Below are 16,328 nucleotides of genomic sequence, written 5' to 3' on the forward strand. Positions count from 1 at the left end.
CCTAGGCCAGCCAGTCCATTTGATTACAGCAGTGTTTCCCAAACTTGTCTTTCAGAGTACAATTCCCAACAACCTTGACCACTGGTCTTGCCAGCTAGGGATGATGGGAGTTGTAGTCCAAAACAGCGGGAGACCCCAAGTTTGGGAAACACTGGATTACAGTAATGAACTGCAGCATGTCCAGCCCAGCACTTAGATTTCTTTCTCCTTCGTAATCCAAAAGGCTCTCCTATCATGTTGTAGCTAGGCTTGAGCACTGTGAGGCGGCTACTGAGTACGACTTAAGCCCCATCTGCCCTTCCCTGCCGCCCAAGAGGATAATCAAGCGTCCTGGTTATTTTCTTCCACTCATTGACTTGCCAATTATTCTCCTTTACTCATGAATGGGAATGGATGTTGTTCACACTTGTTGTTTGTTATCCAATTAATCTACACGCACTGGCTGCGTTCCAGCGAGTAAGTACCGCAAGAGCAGCCAAGAATTTCAGACTGCTGGCGACATAACCACAGTGCTTGTGGTTCTTTGCCATCGGTCCTTAGCCATGGGATTTGACTGCACACACAGCTCTCTGGATTGCAGCAGCTGTGCACTACATCACTCCTTCTAATGCCGAACTCAGTCCTGGCGCGATGACAGCTTTGCAGCCAAACAGAGCCACTGAGCAACAAGGCCATACCTGTACGTTTGGGGGAATCTCACAGTTTGGAGAAGTATAAACAAAACCTTTTTTAAAAGAGAGAGAAACCCGCCTTTAAGCGACAACCCACATCTCCTGCAAAACAGAAAGTTGCATGGAAGGAAGGAGAATGGGGAAGAATGAGGAATGGTAAATGCACACATATAACCCAGTTCTTGACCACCTCATTCTGTTAAACTCAGATGACCAGATAGGAGAAACGGATGAAGCTGGAAGGACAAGAAAATAAGATGAGGGGAAAAGGCTAAAAAGCAGGTGGGAGATGGTGGGGCTGAGAGTGGGAGAGGTGAAGGAAGTAGGAGGGATAACTGAAGCAGATATGAGAAACAGTGGGGCTGGGAAGGGGAGAAATTGAGGGGTGGGGCAGAGCAGAGGAGCCAGAGGGAGGACACAGAGAGCAGAAACCTCTCACCTGCAACCTGGCAGTTGATGGTCACGTTTGCACCCAGGATGGTTTTCACGGTGCTCCCAATATCAACAGTGACAGCAGGCAACTCCTTGTTGACCAGGGTGGCTCTTGATGTCTTTATTAATGGCTTCCCTGTAAGCAGAAGGGATTGCGGATTATTAAATAGATAAGGGAAGAAGCAAGATATGGGCACTGCTACTCTTCCTGAAAATAGCGCAAGGAATTGGCACAGTCTGTATTTTGTCTCCTGGCTGTCATTGACAGCCCTCGATTAGGACTCCCATTTCCTTCTTCCCCCATTCTGCAAAATTTAGTATGATGCTAAAGCTGTGGTCTAAACCACTGAGCCTAGGGCTTGCCGATTGGAAGGTTGCCAGTTCGAATCCCTGCGACGGGGTGAGCTCCTGTTGCTCGGTCCCCGCTCCTGCCAACCTAGCAGTTCGAAAGCACATCAAAGTGCAAGTAGATAAATAGGTACTGCTCTGGCGGGAAGGTAAACGGTGTTTCTGTGCGCTCTAGTTTCCATCACGGTGTCCTGTTGTGCCAGAAGCGGCTTAGTCCTGCTGGCCACATGACCCAGAAGCTGTCTGCAGACAAACGTTGGCTCCTTCGACCAGTAAGGCGAGATGAGCTCTGCAACCCCAGAGTCATTTGCGACTGGACTTAACTGTCAGGGGTCCTTTACCTTTACCTTTTTAAAGAGTCGCAAGCCTTCAGATGTTCTGCTATATCTTTCATCTTACAAATTGTCACTTTCTTCTTCAATTTTCTCTCTCCCTTAAGTCCGGTCACCCTCATTGGTGGGCAGTGTTGCGGCCAGGCCCCGGACCCACAAGTGATCCGACAAATGGCAGGCCGGATCGCTTGGCTGCTGGCTGTTGGCCAATGCCATCAGCCCTTAGACAGGGCGTTCCCCTGGCAGAAGGCCCAACCAGCAAGTGGGGATGCTTGGGCTCACTCCCAGGAGTTGTTAAATTGCGGCCTGTTGTGGTTTACCCTTAGACGCACTCCCAGCAGATGGGCTGGAGTGGAATAGCAATGGTTTTACCCAATGCCTATCCCAAACCATTCTCTACTGTAACCAATAAAGTTGTGGCCATATTCAAGCCAAAAACCCAAAATGCTGTTGTCCTGTGTGGTTATTCATTTCCCCTAGGGAACTGTGGGGTCATGGGGTCTTGGCATGTAAAACCTTTTAACCTGCTTTGTACAAAGTAGCCCACTCAGACTAGACCCTTCCTCTTTTGGAAGGAATTGCTCCTGATCATGCACAACCTTATGTACTTGCAAACTTCATCTCAATGTCATCTCTTTCCCCCACATTCCCCGTCTGACAGCTATGTGCATGGATACAGGTGTGCAAAGGCAGCACTATTTTGGAAACAATTCGAAGCATACAATTGGGAGAGAGGGGAGCATATACACAAATGGAGGGTGCATAGAGATAATTTTGGGGGCAGCAAAAGACAAAAAGAAATGAAATGGAATAAAATGGAACCAGTAGCCCCTGGCATGGTAAAACATGCCCCGAGAATCTTGGCAGCTCTTATATGATTGAAAACAATATGGTGGTGTGTAAACTGGAGTATGATAACTACTCATTCACATGTCAAATCCTACCTAAGTCTTTATTCTCTAAGATAAAAAAATCTTAGTCAAAAATTATTCTCTAAGTCAAAAATCTTCTTGAACAGGAGAGCAAACTAGACAAATAGAAAGCCAGTTGCAACAATAAACGAAAATGTAACCGAAGCTGATATTTGCTTGACTATTGCCACAATCCTGATGTCTCACGTATCTGTATATACATTCAGGGCTTCCTCCATAAAGTTAAGTTTCATTCTCCTTGTGCCTTTATTTGCATGTCTCTAGGGTAGGGCCCCAGTATCTGGAGAAATGAACTTGTGCATCGAAGGGTTAACTGCTGCAAAGTCAGATGAACCACAGAAAACGTTCCATGCTGCTGGGGAGGGAGAGAGGGAAGAGCTCAAAACACCCCAGCCCAAGTGAGACTCCATCTAGCTTACGTTATCTTCTTGTATTGGGGCCAGCCCACTTCCGAAGGCATTAATGTTTGTGAGAGAGCTTCTCTGTGCTGGCCGGCTGCATGCTTATCTCCCAGAAGTGGGATTGTTCATGGGCCAGCAGAAGACAGAATGGATGCCGTCGTGTGATTCCATGGGCTTGGGCCCAAAACAGGAGCCTACAAGGCCTATGAATTAATCCAGCTATAAATCAACAGTGGCACTAAGAGGGGGAAAGCTGGCTAAGAAAGGATGGGTGGAAGAGGGAGGAGAAGGAGGAAGAATTATGGGTGCTTTAGTTGGCGGCAGCAACCAAAACGGTTGAAATCTGGTTTTGTTCCTGTCCTCCTGCCTCTCCGCAGATCCCGCTGCCGCGAATTAAAATCCATAAACTGCCCTGTCAGCTGAAACGGACTCATGTGGAATAGGCAGCAAGCTAATCCACGTATTTTGAGAGGATGCCATGAAGCCCTGATGCTGTGCAGATTCACTTTCAGTAACACTTTTTGTACAGGAGCAGGACTCTAGTGTCCCTGAGACATCAATGTAGAGCAGCATAGCCAAGCACAAACATGTTCCATTCAGTCATGGAAAGTTCACCAAGTTCTGATGTTTTACAGGGTGCTCTTAAATCAAGGAGGAGGAAAGAGAGACCTCAAATGGCAATTGGCCTTTTAATTTTTCCTGGTGGTTTCTTCTTCTTCTTCTTTCACGATGTCTTTGTTAGATTAAATGTCTGTCAGCTGCTCAGCCCATAAAAAGTAGCAAACTACTCCAAAAATGGAACCACATTTTCTCTCTGGGCCCTCATGTGCTAAATTAATCAAAGAGGCTGAGTGTTTCATTTAGACTGCACAAAGCTTACCCACTTCCTCTGCAGAAAAGTTCTGGGCTCCACTTTTGAAAGAAAATGTGTGTGGTTTATTTTTCCTCCTTCTTCTTTTGGTTAATTGCATTTTCATTATCTCAAACTTGGTGTCCAGATTTCAAGCAGCTGAGTGACTGGGCACTTTCAACTCCAGCTTGACGGATGAGGCTATTCAGAACCTTCCTTCAAGTAGTGTTGTCTCTTGAAAATATGACCCAGAGGGCCTTGCATTTGCTAATTTGTTTGCATGAGAAAATGAAATCAAGACATGGAGCATTTTATTAGAAAAATGATTGCTGGTTGCTGAAAACCCAAAGGCATATCTATCTGTTTCGTGTATTCCCCTCTCCCGGCTTTTTTGGGAGACAGTGATTGATTAGCCTCCGTTGGATGAAAACTGTGACTTGAATGAAGAGGCTTTCTTCCAAAACTGTATTCAATACTTATAGCCTTTGAAACTTGCCCATCAGGAGCATAACTGGCTGCAAAGGCTCTCTGCAGAATGGATTGTTATGTCCCGCTGCAAAATGCTAAGCCTGAAAACTCCCATGTTAAATCCATTTTTGATACCATTCCATTGTTGATAGGAGAGTTCCATAACAGATGAATTATTCCAGTGTTTTATATTACAGTGAAGTTTTTTAAAAAGAGTCTACATTCTCCTAATTGCATTAGTTTTTCAAGGAGACATAACTGTACTGATTTTCAATGGAAATATTCCAAAAGTAGGCACGAAGCACGCAGAGAGAGAGAGAGAGAGAGAGAGAGAGAGAGAGAGAGAGAGGAAGGAAGGAAGGAAGGAAGGAAGGAAGGAAGGAAGGAAGGAAGGAAGGGATGCATTTGGACATAACACAAAACCTGGGTTGGGAAACCTCAGACCGAGGGCCAAAGGCAGCCCTCCAAGTCTCTCTCTATAGCCCTAACCACAGTTTCCATCAAAGAAAACAATAAACTGCTGTTAGTTTACATCGAAGCAGTTGCTTCTGATCCCCTCCTTGCAGCTGGGGGGGGGGGCATCGGGAGCAGGTTTGCTGCATGGAATGTGAACTATGGTTTAGCATTACATCCAAACAAGATAAGCATCATGCTGTATATCAGAGGGAAGGTGACCTTTTTTAAAAGATACCCACACACCTGAAACCTTGTGGTACATCACAAGTCCTCCTTCATGGAGAGCATGTGTTGCAGTGGGGTCTAGACACCCCACTTTTGCTGGGCGGGTACAGATAGCTGGCCACCATTGCGATTGGGCTCCTCTTGTCGTTGGGAGGAATTTGATGTTGCCATTTTGTGATTGACAGCCAAAAAGTATACTGTATATTCCCTGCGCAGCATTGAGCTTCCTCTTTTCGCTGTGCGCATCTGATCACCCGCCCACCCTCCCTATATTTAGGGTTGTTCGTATTGACCTTGCTATGCCTGTCATGGGGGTCATCTGCTTTTGGGGCAGGGGCCCGGTAGGAATTGTGTCCATTTGGCAGATTGGCTGGTGACATTTGGTTTTTGCCTACTGTGTAGCAAATCGTCACAACTTGTAAGGTTGTGGTTAGGCATTGGTTTTATGAATTGGTTGGTGGAGGGGCATGGATTGGCTGTGCCTGCCCCTCCAATGCTGCTGCTGCAAGGTTATTCCGTTAAAGGAACCCAGGGGCTCACCATGATTTTGTATGCACCCCTGTCAAGGGGCTAGGGCCACGCAAGAGCCCCTGGGAGCATTTGGGGAGAGGTGAGGGCATGGTACCCAGCTCCATCTTTCTCCCCAAAATGTTTTCCCTTTCTGACTTTCGTGTGCGTGCGAATGTCAGTCTGTCCCCGTGTGGGGTCAGATAGCCACAACCAATGCCTAAGCAACCACTCACAATTTTTGTGTTTTAATAAAGTTGTGGCCAAAATTATGCCAAAAACCTTAAACAAAAATTCTGTGTGAATTGTGATTCATTGGGGTGGCTTGGGGACCTCGACACACAATTTACTGAGGCTTTAATGTCACCGAATGCACATGAGTGATAGATAATAACCCTGTCAGAAAGAAAAGCTATTGAATTATCTGCTTACTCGTTTTAGCAATCGTCCTACAATGACTCAGGTTTAGCCATTTATCTATTTTTGGCTTTGTTTTTTAATTCTTCTCTGGATTGCAAAGGAATACTGGATTTTCACTGGAGGTGTAATTTTTTGCTGGGTGCAAAAGCATTGCTAAACTATTTCAACTGCTGTTGATCTGAGTAGAAACTTTACAATATCTGCAAGGGCTTTGCACCTCGGAGCCTGGCCTGCTCCACATTTGGGCTTAACTTTTCAAAAACAGAAGAGGAAAAAGAAAGTATTTCTGTGATGACTGCTAGGAACATATTACCTGCTAACGTGACGGCAATGGAAACAGAGTCAGATCCCAACGCATTAGTTGCATTGCAGGTATAGAATCCGACGTCTTCTTCGACAGGCTCCAGAATTTGCAAGGAGTCATCTGGCTGAAGAAGTATCCTGCAGCGACAGACCAATATGTAAGTCTAAGATCCCTTGCCAAGTATGCTATTACTCAGCACTAGCTATTTAAATAAATATATATGCAGAATGACAAGTTACAAGGCCTCATACATTCCAGTTTTGTAGATTCTGTTTAATTAAATAACAAGTTTTTAAATCCAGCAATAACAAACCGCATAAGGCATCTGTAGCCTTCTGTTTTTTAAACTACGCACACATTAACTTTTCAGGTTCTACCTCAATACGACACACTGCTGTGTGCATTGGCTTCCAAAGCAGAGGTGAACGGCGTTGACTTGTTCAAGCCCTACTGCATGTCTCAGTGCCTTGCAGCCTCCCCACCGCAGCTTCACAGCACCCGTTAATTGCAATCTCTAGTACTCCTGTGCAAAGGCATAGTCTTCACAACCCTGTGACCATGTCCCAAGGCAGGCAATGGTCCCCAAGCCCCAGGACCTGGTGACTACCTCCACCTGTGCCGGTCCTCTGCCTAACCATCATTTTGGTCAATACGGTCACCTCAAAGCTCCACAACATTCTTCCATTTCACCTTGGAGCCAGTGTGGTGTAGTGGTTAAGAGCGGTAGTCACGTAATCTGGGAAACCGGGTTCGTGTCTCCGCTCCTCCACATGCAGCTGCTGGGTGACCTTGGGCCAGTCACACTTCTGTGAAGTCTCTCAGCCCCACTCACCTCACAGAGTGTTTGTTGTGGGGGAGGAAGGGAAAGGAGAATGTTAGCCGCTTTGAGACTCCTGAAGGGGAGTGAAAGGCGGGATATCAAATCCAAACTCTTCTTCTTCTTTCCCCAGAAAACATGCATATATTTGTTGCCGGGCCTCCAAATATCTGAGGTTGCCTTAGCTAAGTTCCCTCCCTTCCCAGTCTGGGATGTTCATATTCCAAGGCTTCTCCAACTATGTGACTAAATTTGATGCAAGGGGGAGCGAAATATTGGATTAGGGAAATCCTCTTTCAAATGTCATTATCATGTGAATGTTGAAGACTAAGGGACTGCCAATTTTTAAGGAGCAAATTCCACTGACTCCAGCGCAAGTAGCATCACGATCTCTCCTGTGGGAACTACTGGAAACAGCCCATTAACAACCTCTTGTTTTTCATAGACAATGCTACTTCGAATACCTATACATTCTTTTGAAAAATTGCTCCCAGAGTAGGACTCCAACATTTGCTGCCACTGTTGGTTGTTCTGAGATGGCAGCCCCACTGGCTGCTTCAACTTCGAGCCTCTTAATATTGTATGAGGCAGGGGCTGCCAACTTTTCTGAGCCCATGGGCATATTTACAAACCAGAAAAACTGTTGTGGGCATCACACACACACACACACACACACACACACCATCCTATTCTTTTGGCTGCAGAATCCGGCTTCTCCCAAACCTAATATCAGTAGGAGAAGGGTAGGGATGAGACCCTACAGGCATCAGGGCAGGCCTCTGCAGGTGGTGCAGGTGTGCCTAAAGGTGTCACTTTAAGGTAAAAGGTAAAGGACCCATGGGCAGTTAAGTCCAGTCAAAGGCGACTCTGTGGTTGCGGCGCTCATCTTGCTTTCAGGCTGAGGGAGCCGGCTTTTGTCCACAGACAGCTTTCTGGGTCATGTGGGCAACATGACTAAACCGCTTCTGGTGCAACAGAACACCGTGACGGAAACCAGAGCGCATGGAAATGCCATTTACCTTCCCGCCGCGGCGGTACCTATTTATCTACTTGCACTGGCGTGCTTTCAAACTGCTAGGTTGGCAGGATCTGAGACAGAGCAACGGGAGCTCACCCCGTCGTGGGGATTTGAACTGCCAACCTACCAATCGGCAAGCCCAAGAGGCTCAGTGGTTTAGAGCACAGCACCACCCGCATCCCTGGAGCCACTTTGGTGACCTCTGGGTAAAGGAATTAAATCTGAAATCTGGTTGACACTAAAGAAAGGCGCTCGAAGCTAGCCAGAACCTCCCTTCTTTCATCTGATGAAGTAGATTTTTCTCTACCAAAGTTCATGGCACAATATACCTGTTGCTCTTGGTCTGTCACAACTGCACATTTGAATTTTAATTCTGATTCTTTTTTGCTGCTGCAAAAGTATCAATCAGATTACTGGATTTCATGCTTTCTGCTTCCAGGGAAATCTTTCTACGTTGCTTTCTTGTCTATCAGCAGAATTCTGCGTACTTGCCAGGAACTGCTGTGTGCTGTAGAGAATTCTGGGGCATGTACTAAAGCGCAAACTCAGCTCACGTAAAACAGGAGGCAAGTCCTACTGTTCCTCACTGTTAACTCTGTATGAACTGAGATTTTGTGCCCCTAGCATGTGGACAGCATTAGAAGGCAGCTTCACACTGCACATGATTATGCCAAACAAACTCTTTCAGGGAAGATTTTCTACCATTTAACACTTTCTCATAGATGAACCTGATAAATTTCTGAGGACCCCCCAGCTTGTAAAACTTTATTGTGTGCAGTTGAGGACACATTGGTAGCAGGTTTCTGGGATGTGTGTGTGATGCCTTCTTTTCTATGGAAAAATGTTTTGTGATTCCTGAGGATATACAGTGGTGCCTTGCAAGACGAAATTAATTCATTCCGCAAGTTTTTTCTTCTTGCGAGTTTTTCGTCTTGCGAAGCACGGTTTCCCATAGGAATGCATTGAAAATCAATCAATGCGTTCCTATGGAGACCGTCCGGGGACAGAGGGGAAGCGCCACGCGCCTTCCCCTCTGTCCCCGGACCTGTTTTAAAGCAAGGGAAGGGGCAGCGGGGAGAATCGCTTCTCCCCGTTGCCGCCCCTTGGTTCAAAAGGGGTCCGGGGAGAGAGGGGAAGGCGCGCGCGCCTTCTCCTCTGTCCCTGGAGATTGCGGGGCTGGCAACGGGGAGAAGCGATCTTCTCCCCGCCGCCCCTTGCTTCAAAAGAGGTCCGGGGACAGCGGGGAAGACGCACTGCGCTTCCCCGCTATCCCCGGAGCTTGCGGGGCAAGCTTCGTTTTGCGAAGCAAGCCCATAGGGAAATGCGTCTTGCGAAGCGGCTAAGAAAATGAAAAACTCCTTCGTCTAGCGAGTTTTTCATCTTCCGAGGCGTTCGTCTTGCGGGGTACCACTGTATCCACTTAGCACCAGGAATGAAGAAGGGTAAAGGACTGTCCCTGGAAACATTCACAAACTGGAAAGAAACTGGAAGGGAGTGAGATTGTGAGTTGACAGATGGCAGGGAGGAAAAGGGTTAAGAAGCCTCTTCCTGTTCCTTCCTTTTGCCTGAAGAATGTCTTAGGCTGCTTTTCATTTGAAACAGCAACACCACACACTGGGAGAAAAAGGCATGCCATTTCTAGTTTAGCCCTGAATTCTTCATTATCTGATTTGCTGACTATCTGAATTCTGTGCCTGCCACCTATGTGATCCTGCGTAATTGCAAGCCTGTGTAAACAACAGCAATACAGTTTATTCAAACGCGAGAGATCACTGGGATAAACCATACTTTGCAAGTGACAAGCAGACAACTAAGATCCAGGGAGTCTAGTTGACTTTTCCAAGACCACACAAGGAAGCTAGTAGCAGCGATCTCTCATCTTTCACATCCCATGGGCCAATTCCAACGTTAATCTTGCCTACTTGCGTTTCGAAATGGCATAAAAGGAAGCAGCCAGGAAAAGGATGGTAATATTAACAATGATGCAGATATTTGCAAACTGGGAGATGGGAAGGAGCCTGTGACTCAACCCATACACAGCCCCTTTGCATATTTGGTGCAAGTCTTTCACCGAACTGTTCCAGTAGTGTAAAGACTGGACCTCCAAACATTTTGGGACTTTTCCTGGCCACGTCTGTTAATACTGTTCCAAAGGGAAAGTAGGAAAATGTAACTTCAGAAGAGGGCCCCAGGCTTCTTCCCAAGCAGCTGGGAAAAATCCCCACATCCCACTAACTGGACAAAATCATTATTATGTATTAAAAACATTTGTAGCGTATTACATATCCATCATCTTTAGAAATGATCCTCTGTTCTAGGCTTCTCTAGCAACAGTCTCCTGTTTTAACTTGAGGGAATATCTGGCATTTGCAAAACAGGGGAAGCTTCTACAACAGTTATATATACAAAGCAAAGGCACCCCAATCCCAAGACTAGAGAGATCAGGGGGATCCCTTTGAGAGAGGGAAATGTATAAAAAATAGGCGGGGGTGCACTCAGAAACAGACCCTCCAAGTGTCCCTATTTTCCAGAGTTAATCCCACAGAGCCTAGGGCTTGCCAATTGGAAGGTTGGCAGTTCGAATCCCCGTGATGGGGTGAGCTCCTGTTGTTCGGTCCCTGCTCCTGCCCACCTAGCAGTTTGAAAGCATGCCAGTGCAAGTAGATAAATAGGTACCGCTCCGGCGGGAAGGTAAACGGCGTTTCCGTGTGCTGCTCTGGTTCGCCAGAAGCAGCTTAGTCCTGCTGGCCACATGACCTAGAAAAACTGTCTGTGGACAAATGCCTGCTTCCTTGGCCAGTAAAGCAAGATGAGCGCCACAACCCCAGAGTCGTCCATGACTAGACTTAACGGTCAGGGGTCCCTTTACATTTACTTTTTTAAATCCCAAATTTACAGAAGCTGGGGAGGCATAGCCAGGATTTATTTTAGGAGGGGGACAGGCTTTATGTTATTGAGGGGGAAGTACCAAGTTATCCGAGGTGCAATTGGTCATTTAGTTAATGTATTTTTGTTTATTTACTTGATTGGGGGCCCCCAGATGCCCCCTTGCCCCCCACGGCTGCGCCCATGCATCCAGGATCTGATTTGATCCTGCAATGTCCCACTTTCCTTAGGACATCCCTAATTTGATGGGAAAAATGTTGCAGGATATGGAGTTGCCCCCCCCCCCCCAGCCAAGGAGATAAGTAACTCCACAACCTTTAGAAGACATCTGAAGGCAGCCCCTGTATAGGGAAACTTTTTAAATGTTTAATGTTTTATTATGTTTTTATACAGGTTGGAAACTGCCCAGAGTGACTAGGGAAACCCAGTCAGATGGGCAGGATATAAGTACAGCACAGTCGTACTTTGGTTTTCGAACAGAATGCGTTCCGGAAGTCCGTTCGACTTCTGAAACGTTTGGAAACCAAGGCGTGGCTCCCGATTGGCTGCAGGAGAGTCCTGCAGCCAATCGGAAGCTGTGCTGGACGTTCACAAAGTTCTCAAACTGGAACACCTACTTCCGGGTTTGCAACATTCAAGTTCTGAGTTGTTCATGAACTAAGCTGTTCGAAAACCAAGGTATGACTGTAATGAAATTGTCGTCGTCCTTGTTTTAATTGGGAAAGTGTTGGAGGATATGCAAGAACTTAGGGCTGTATGAGATCATGCTTGTGGAGCAGAGGGTAGGAGCCAAGTATAGAGTCTATATCACTCATAGGAGTCGCTGTGGCATGGAGATTTAGGAGATAATATGCCACAGACTTTGTGTTATCAATGGTGCCTCTGTATCATTCATAATCACACATAAATATACACAGGTATGCTAGACTTGGGCCAAAGGGTTTCCAAGCTTGGGCCTCTGAAAATCTATAGGTGGCCCTAACACCTCTCTCTCTCTCTCTCTCTCTCTCTCTCTCTCTCTCTCTCCCCCCAAAAAAGCTAATACTAGAAACTTCCTCAACCCGTTCTTAAGTTGAATTAATGGGGCGGGGGAACTATAGGCAAGGTTGCTTTTCCCAGAATAAAATTGCAGCAGCTGTTTTACATAAATCGTTTTGCCAGGATGGTGACAGAAAAAGAAATTGGGGGAGTAACCGAGGCAAAAGAGGATGCGAAAGCTGGAATGAGAAAGCCCATCCGAGTGCAATCAAAGTCTAGTTGCTTACCATGCGCTGATGAGATTTTTTTTGTTGTTTTCCCCTTGAATGAAAACTACTGCCTCATGAACCACAAAGTTAAGGATATTTGATCTCACCCACAGCTCCATGGGTGGCAACACTCTAAAACAAACCAGATTAAGGCCACCCATCAAATACGTTTTTTTTGGGGGGGGAGGGGAAAAGCAAACTAGGGAAGGGCAGCGCACAGACTCTACCTTTAAAACACATTTGAAGCACATTTTACTCCTCAAAGAATTCTCGGCACCCTCATAGAGTAACAATTCCCAGCCACCCTTAATAAACTACAGTGGCCAGAATTCTCTGAGGAGTAAAAATGTGCTTCAAATGTATAGTGTGTACGCAGACAAGGTTCTGTCCCACCAAAAGCTATGTTGACCTTCCTACTGCTCTTCAACATGTAGGAGGCAAAAAGGACCTCGCCTTACATATTTAGGAAGGCTTTCGACTTCATCGAAAGAGGCCCGGGGTCTTCTTAAGCAGACCATAAAGAAGAGGGTCATTCCTTCCTCCAGAAAGGGTAGCCTTCAAGATGGCATGTAATCGCTACACGTCTATTTAGAAACCAGCCTCTGCAAAGCTCACACCTGTGTGCACAAAATACCCTTTTAGTACACAGGTAAGCGTTGGCTGGTTCAGCATGCTCATCTGAATAGCACAGCACGGTCATGAACAAGGTCTTGAAAAGGAGTACTCAAATAGTTAGGACTGCTTCACACGTTGCATTTTGAGGTGTACATCTGAGATGCTTTAGGCATACACCTAAAAATGCGCTACTCCAATGGGACAAATGCATTTGTAAACTGACTGCACTTCCAACTTGACTGTACTCTTTGTGGTAACCCTCTACAAAAAGAAAAAGAAATGTATGAAATGGTACTATGGATGATAAGTAAAGGTAAAGGGACCCCTGACCATTAGGTCCAGCCCTGGCCGACTCTGGGGTTGCGGCGCTCATCTCGCTTTATTGGCCAAGGGAGCCGGTGTACAGCTTCCGGGTCATGTGGCCAGCATAACTAAGCTGCTTCTGGCGAACCAAAGCAGGGCACGGAAACACTGTTTACCTTGCCGCCAGAGTGGTACCTATTTATCTACTTGCACTTTGATGTGCTTTTGAACTGCTAGGTTGGCAGGAGCAGGGACCGAGCAACGGGAGCTCACCCCGTCACAGGAATTCGAACCGCCGACCTTCTGATCGGCAAGTCCTAGGCTCTGTAGTTTAACCCACAGTGCCACCCGCATCCCTTACTATGGATGATACCGAGAGGGAAAATACATTATTTATCTAAATTCAGAATCATAGAATTGTAGAGTTAGACGGGACCTCAAGGTCACCAAGTCCAACCCCCTGCATTGCACGTGTCTCCTCACAGGACTCATTCCACTCTATTGAGAGCACCTCACCCAAGAAGTTGCCAAAACCTGGAACCAACTATTTGCTCCCTAACAACAAAGCACTATACTGGTGCACATATACTGCTCAAGCACATTTACTTGAGCGTGGGATCAAGATACAATTTTCTCTCAAGCTTAATCCTTGTGTGGACTTAATGAATATCAATTTATTTTTAAAAGCATGACACACACACAAATACCTATACACCACACCACAGTAAGTTCAAACAGAATGTGTGTATTATTATTATTATTATTATTATTATTATTATTATTATTAATCACTTTATGGGCACTTTCCCAAAAGGATGTAACCACTGGCTATGCAAATCTGTGCATACAACTCTCTACAGGCCAGAAAGATATTTTTACAGGACAATGTCCAATCAAATATATATACCATAGGCCTATTCTTGATTAAGGCTGCATGTGCTTTTCATAACAAATACATTCCTGTTCTTATATTGAGGGTGGGAGAGTCACACACGTTTTACTTTTAGTGGTAAAAATCAAATGTATCATCTGCCAGGGAAATAACAACAATAATAATGAAGGGAAATGCTGTTTTAAAAAGCAACAATGCTGCAAATGCTAGCAAATTGCAGAAATCGTTGCACTTGGAGAGCTTCTAGCCACAGAAAAGGGAGAGCAGCAAGCAAGCTAATTCTGTATCTAAACCGCAAGCGATGAACTGCACCTTGGATAAATCACAAACTTGCTAGATCCTCGACAGAAACAGCCATTTAAAATTAATTTTAGCTCTGAGAGTTGACTCTTGTGTGCCTTCTCATTTCCTAGGCTGACCCCGGTGACCGGACTCGGATATTTAACCTCGGGCCCATAACTTACGCATAGAGGAAACATGTACTGGCAGCAGATTCTTGGATGGCTGCCTTGTAAATACGTCAACTATTGCAGATGCCTCTGAGCACACTAGCAGGTCTTAAGCCGCTCTCTCGTATGGCCACCCAACCCTGGGCATGCGTAGCGCCACAAATTAGCACACAGCTGAACGCATAGCAAGGATACAAGGCCCCAGATACATGATCAAATATCGCCAGCCGTAAGAAAACGACACAGAAAGGAGTTTTGCTTAAAAAACAAAAACATCCCCCGTTTTCTGCTCAAATTAGAAGCTGCCTTGTACTGGGTTATCTCCCAACGACTCAAGCCCCCTTAAAACAATGGAAAGCAAACTTTTTGGCAAGGATGCCACAAGTCAAAGCTAATGCATAAGATGTGCTACTCTGTTGTGCCTGTGTTATATAGCGGACAGGGGGTTGGACTTGGCCTGGAAGAAACTTTAGCAATTGTAAATGATGGGGCCGTATCTTTTACCACATGTGAAACTTTCCCATATATAGCTGCAGCTGCTGTTAATAATGGCTGCTCACTTCACCGGAGCCAATTTAACCCAAGCCGAAAATGGTATTATTTTTCACTTGGGTGTGTAAATAATCATCACTATATGCTGATCATTCAGAGAACTCGGAGGAATTTATTACAGAGGGTGTTTGACAGTTCAGGCTACAGGTTTTATTGTCCATGAAGAGTTCGGAAATGAAGAAGTAGCGTTCTTGGTGCAGCAATTCTCTCCCTGCCAACATAGGAGAGGGAATATGTCTTGATTGAAAGCTCCCTCCCCACCCCATGTTCTTGACAACCCCCTAAGCCCTTCGAACAATTAAACAATTCCTTTTCACTGTGCATCATCAATCTTGCTAAAAATCTTGCTAAAAAGTTTCTATGCTAATTATGTTTCAAACTACATTTTTAAATAAAAAATAAAAATCAGCCAGAGACAGGCTATCAGAAAGAAGGGAGGTGGCGTCAGGGTGCTTTTTTAAAAAAATTGGGTTCTGAGTTGCTCTTTATTAAACAAAGTTCTGTCTTCCCCATTTACTGTACTCGGAAATCTATTTTTAAAAAGGCTGTAATTTCCCCTGCTTTTGGCCAAAGTGGATGAAATTTACAGTCACAAGAGTCCCCCCAGAATATATTAAACCTGCTAAGTAGTAGGTATTTCATGCAGGGAATCTTTAAAGTTAAATTCATATTAACAGTCTATAACTTTTTTCATTTTCTGCCAGAATTTGCAGGACTGGCTACTTCCATCTGAGTGAAGTGTGTCAAATTTTAGAATTTATAGCTGCAGAATGATAGCTGCAGTGGGTTTTTGTTTTTTTGCAAGGGCAGAATTTACTGTTCTGGGATGAGTGCTGTAGGACTCATAGAGGAGGCATGAAACAAAGAACATGGATCCTCAGGAAATACTGTGGTGGCAGAAATGTAACCCCTCCCAGAAATGACCCTGTTACCCCAAGGGGTTGGGGTAGGCTTCTAGCTCCCCAGGTTTTCTTGCGCTACAGTGGGGATCTCCCCATTGATCTCTCCATAGGGGAAGGTATTGATCCATGCACTGAATAACAAAGACAGGTTTTAATCAGTGGTCGTCACATGGACAGTACCACTCCACACTGTGTGTGCATGCTTGCAAAATGTGCCCCCAGAACAGGAAGTGTGAACATCAAAGGATAAATACTAAAACAGAAAAGTGCATAGCTTAATCCTTGGGAAGGTAAAATCAAC

The 16,328-nt window shown here is 45.5% G+C and overlaps 1 protein-coding gene across 3 annotated transcripts in view; it reads right to left on the reverse strand.

Moving 5' to 3' along the window:
* Positions 1–16,328, reverse strand: part of ADAMTSL1 (ADAMTS like 1) — a 494,294-nt gene that overhangs the window by 39,057 nt on the left and 438,909 nt on the right. For all 3 annotated transcript variants that reach the window (XM_083482208.1, XM_083482210.1, XM_083482209.1), the window contains 2 exons: positions 6,356–6,483; positions 1,111–1,239 (listed from right to left, as the gene is read on the reverse strand). In XM_083482208.1, coding sequence (XP_083338334.1) covers positions 1,111–1,239; positions 6,356–6,483 — 257 coding nt within the window. The remainder of the gene's footprint in view (positions 1–1,110; positions 1,240–6,355; positions 6,484–16,328) is intronic.

The sequence above is a fragment of the Podarcis liolepis genome (assembly GCF_965112155.1).
Source record: "Podarcis liolepis genome assembly, chromosome: 17".
Taxonomy (NCBI): Eukaryota; Metazoa; Chordata; class Lepidosauria; order Squamata; family Lacertidae; genus Podarcis; species Podarcis liolepis.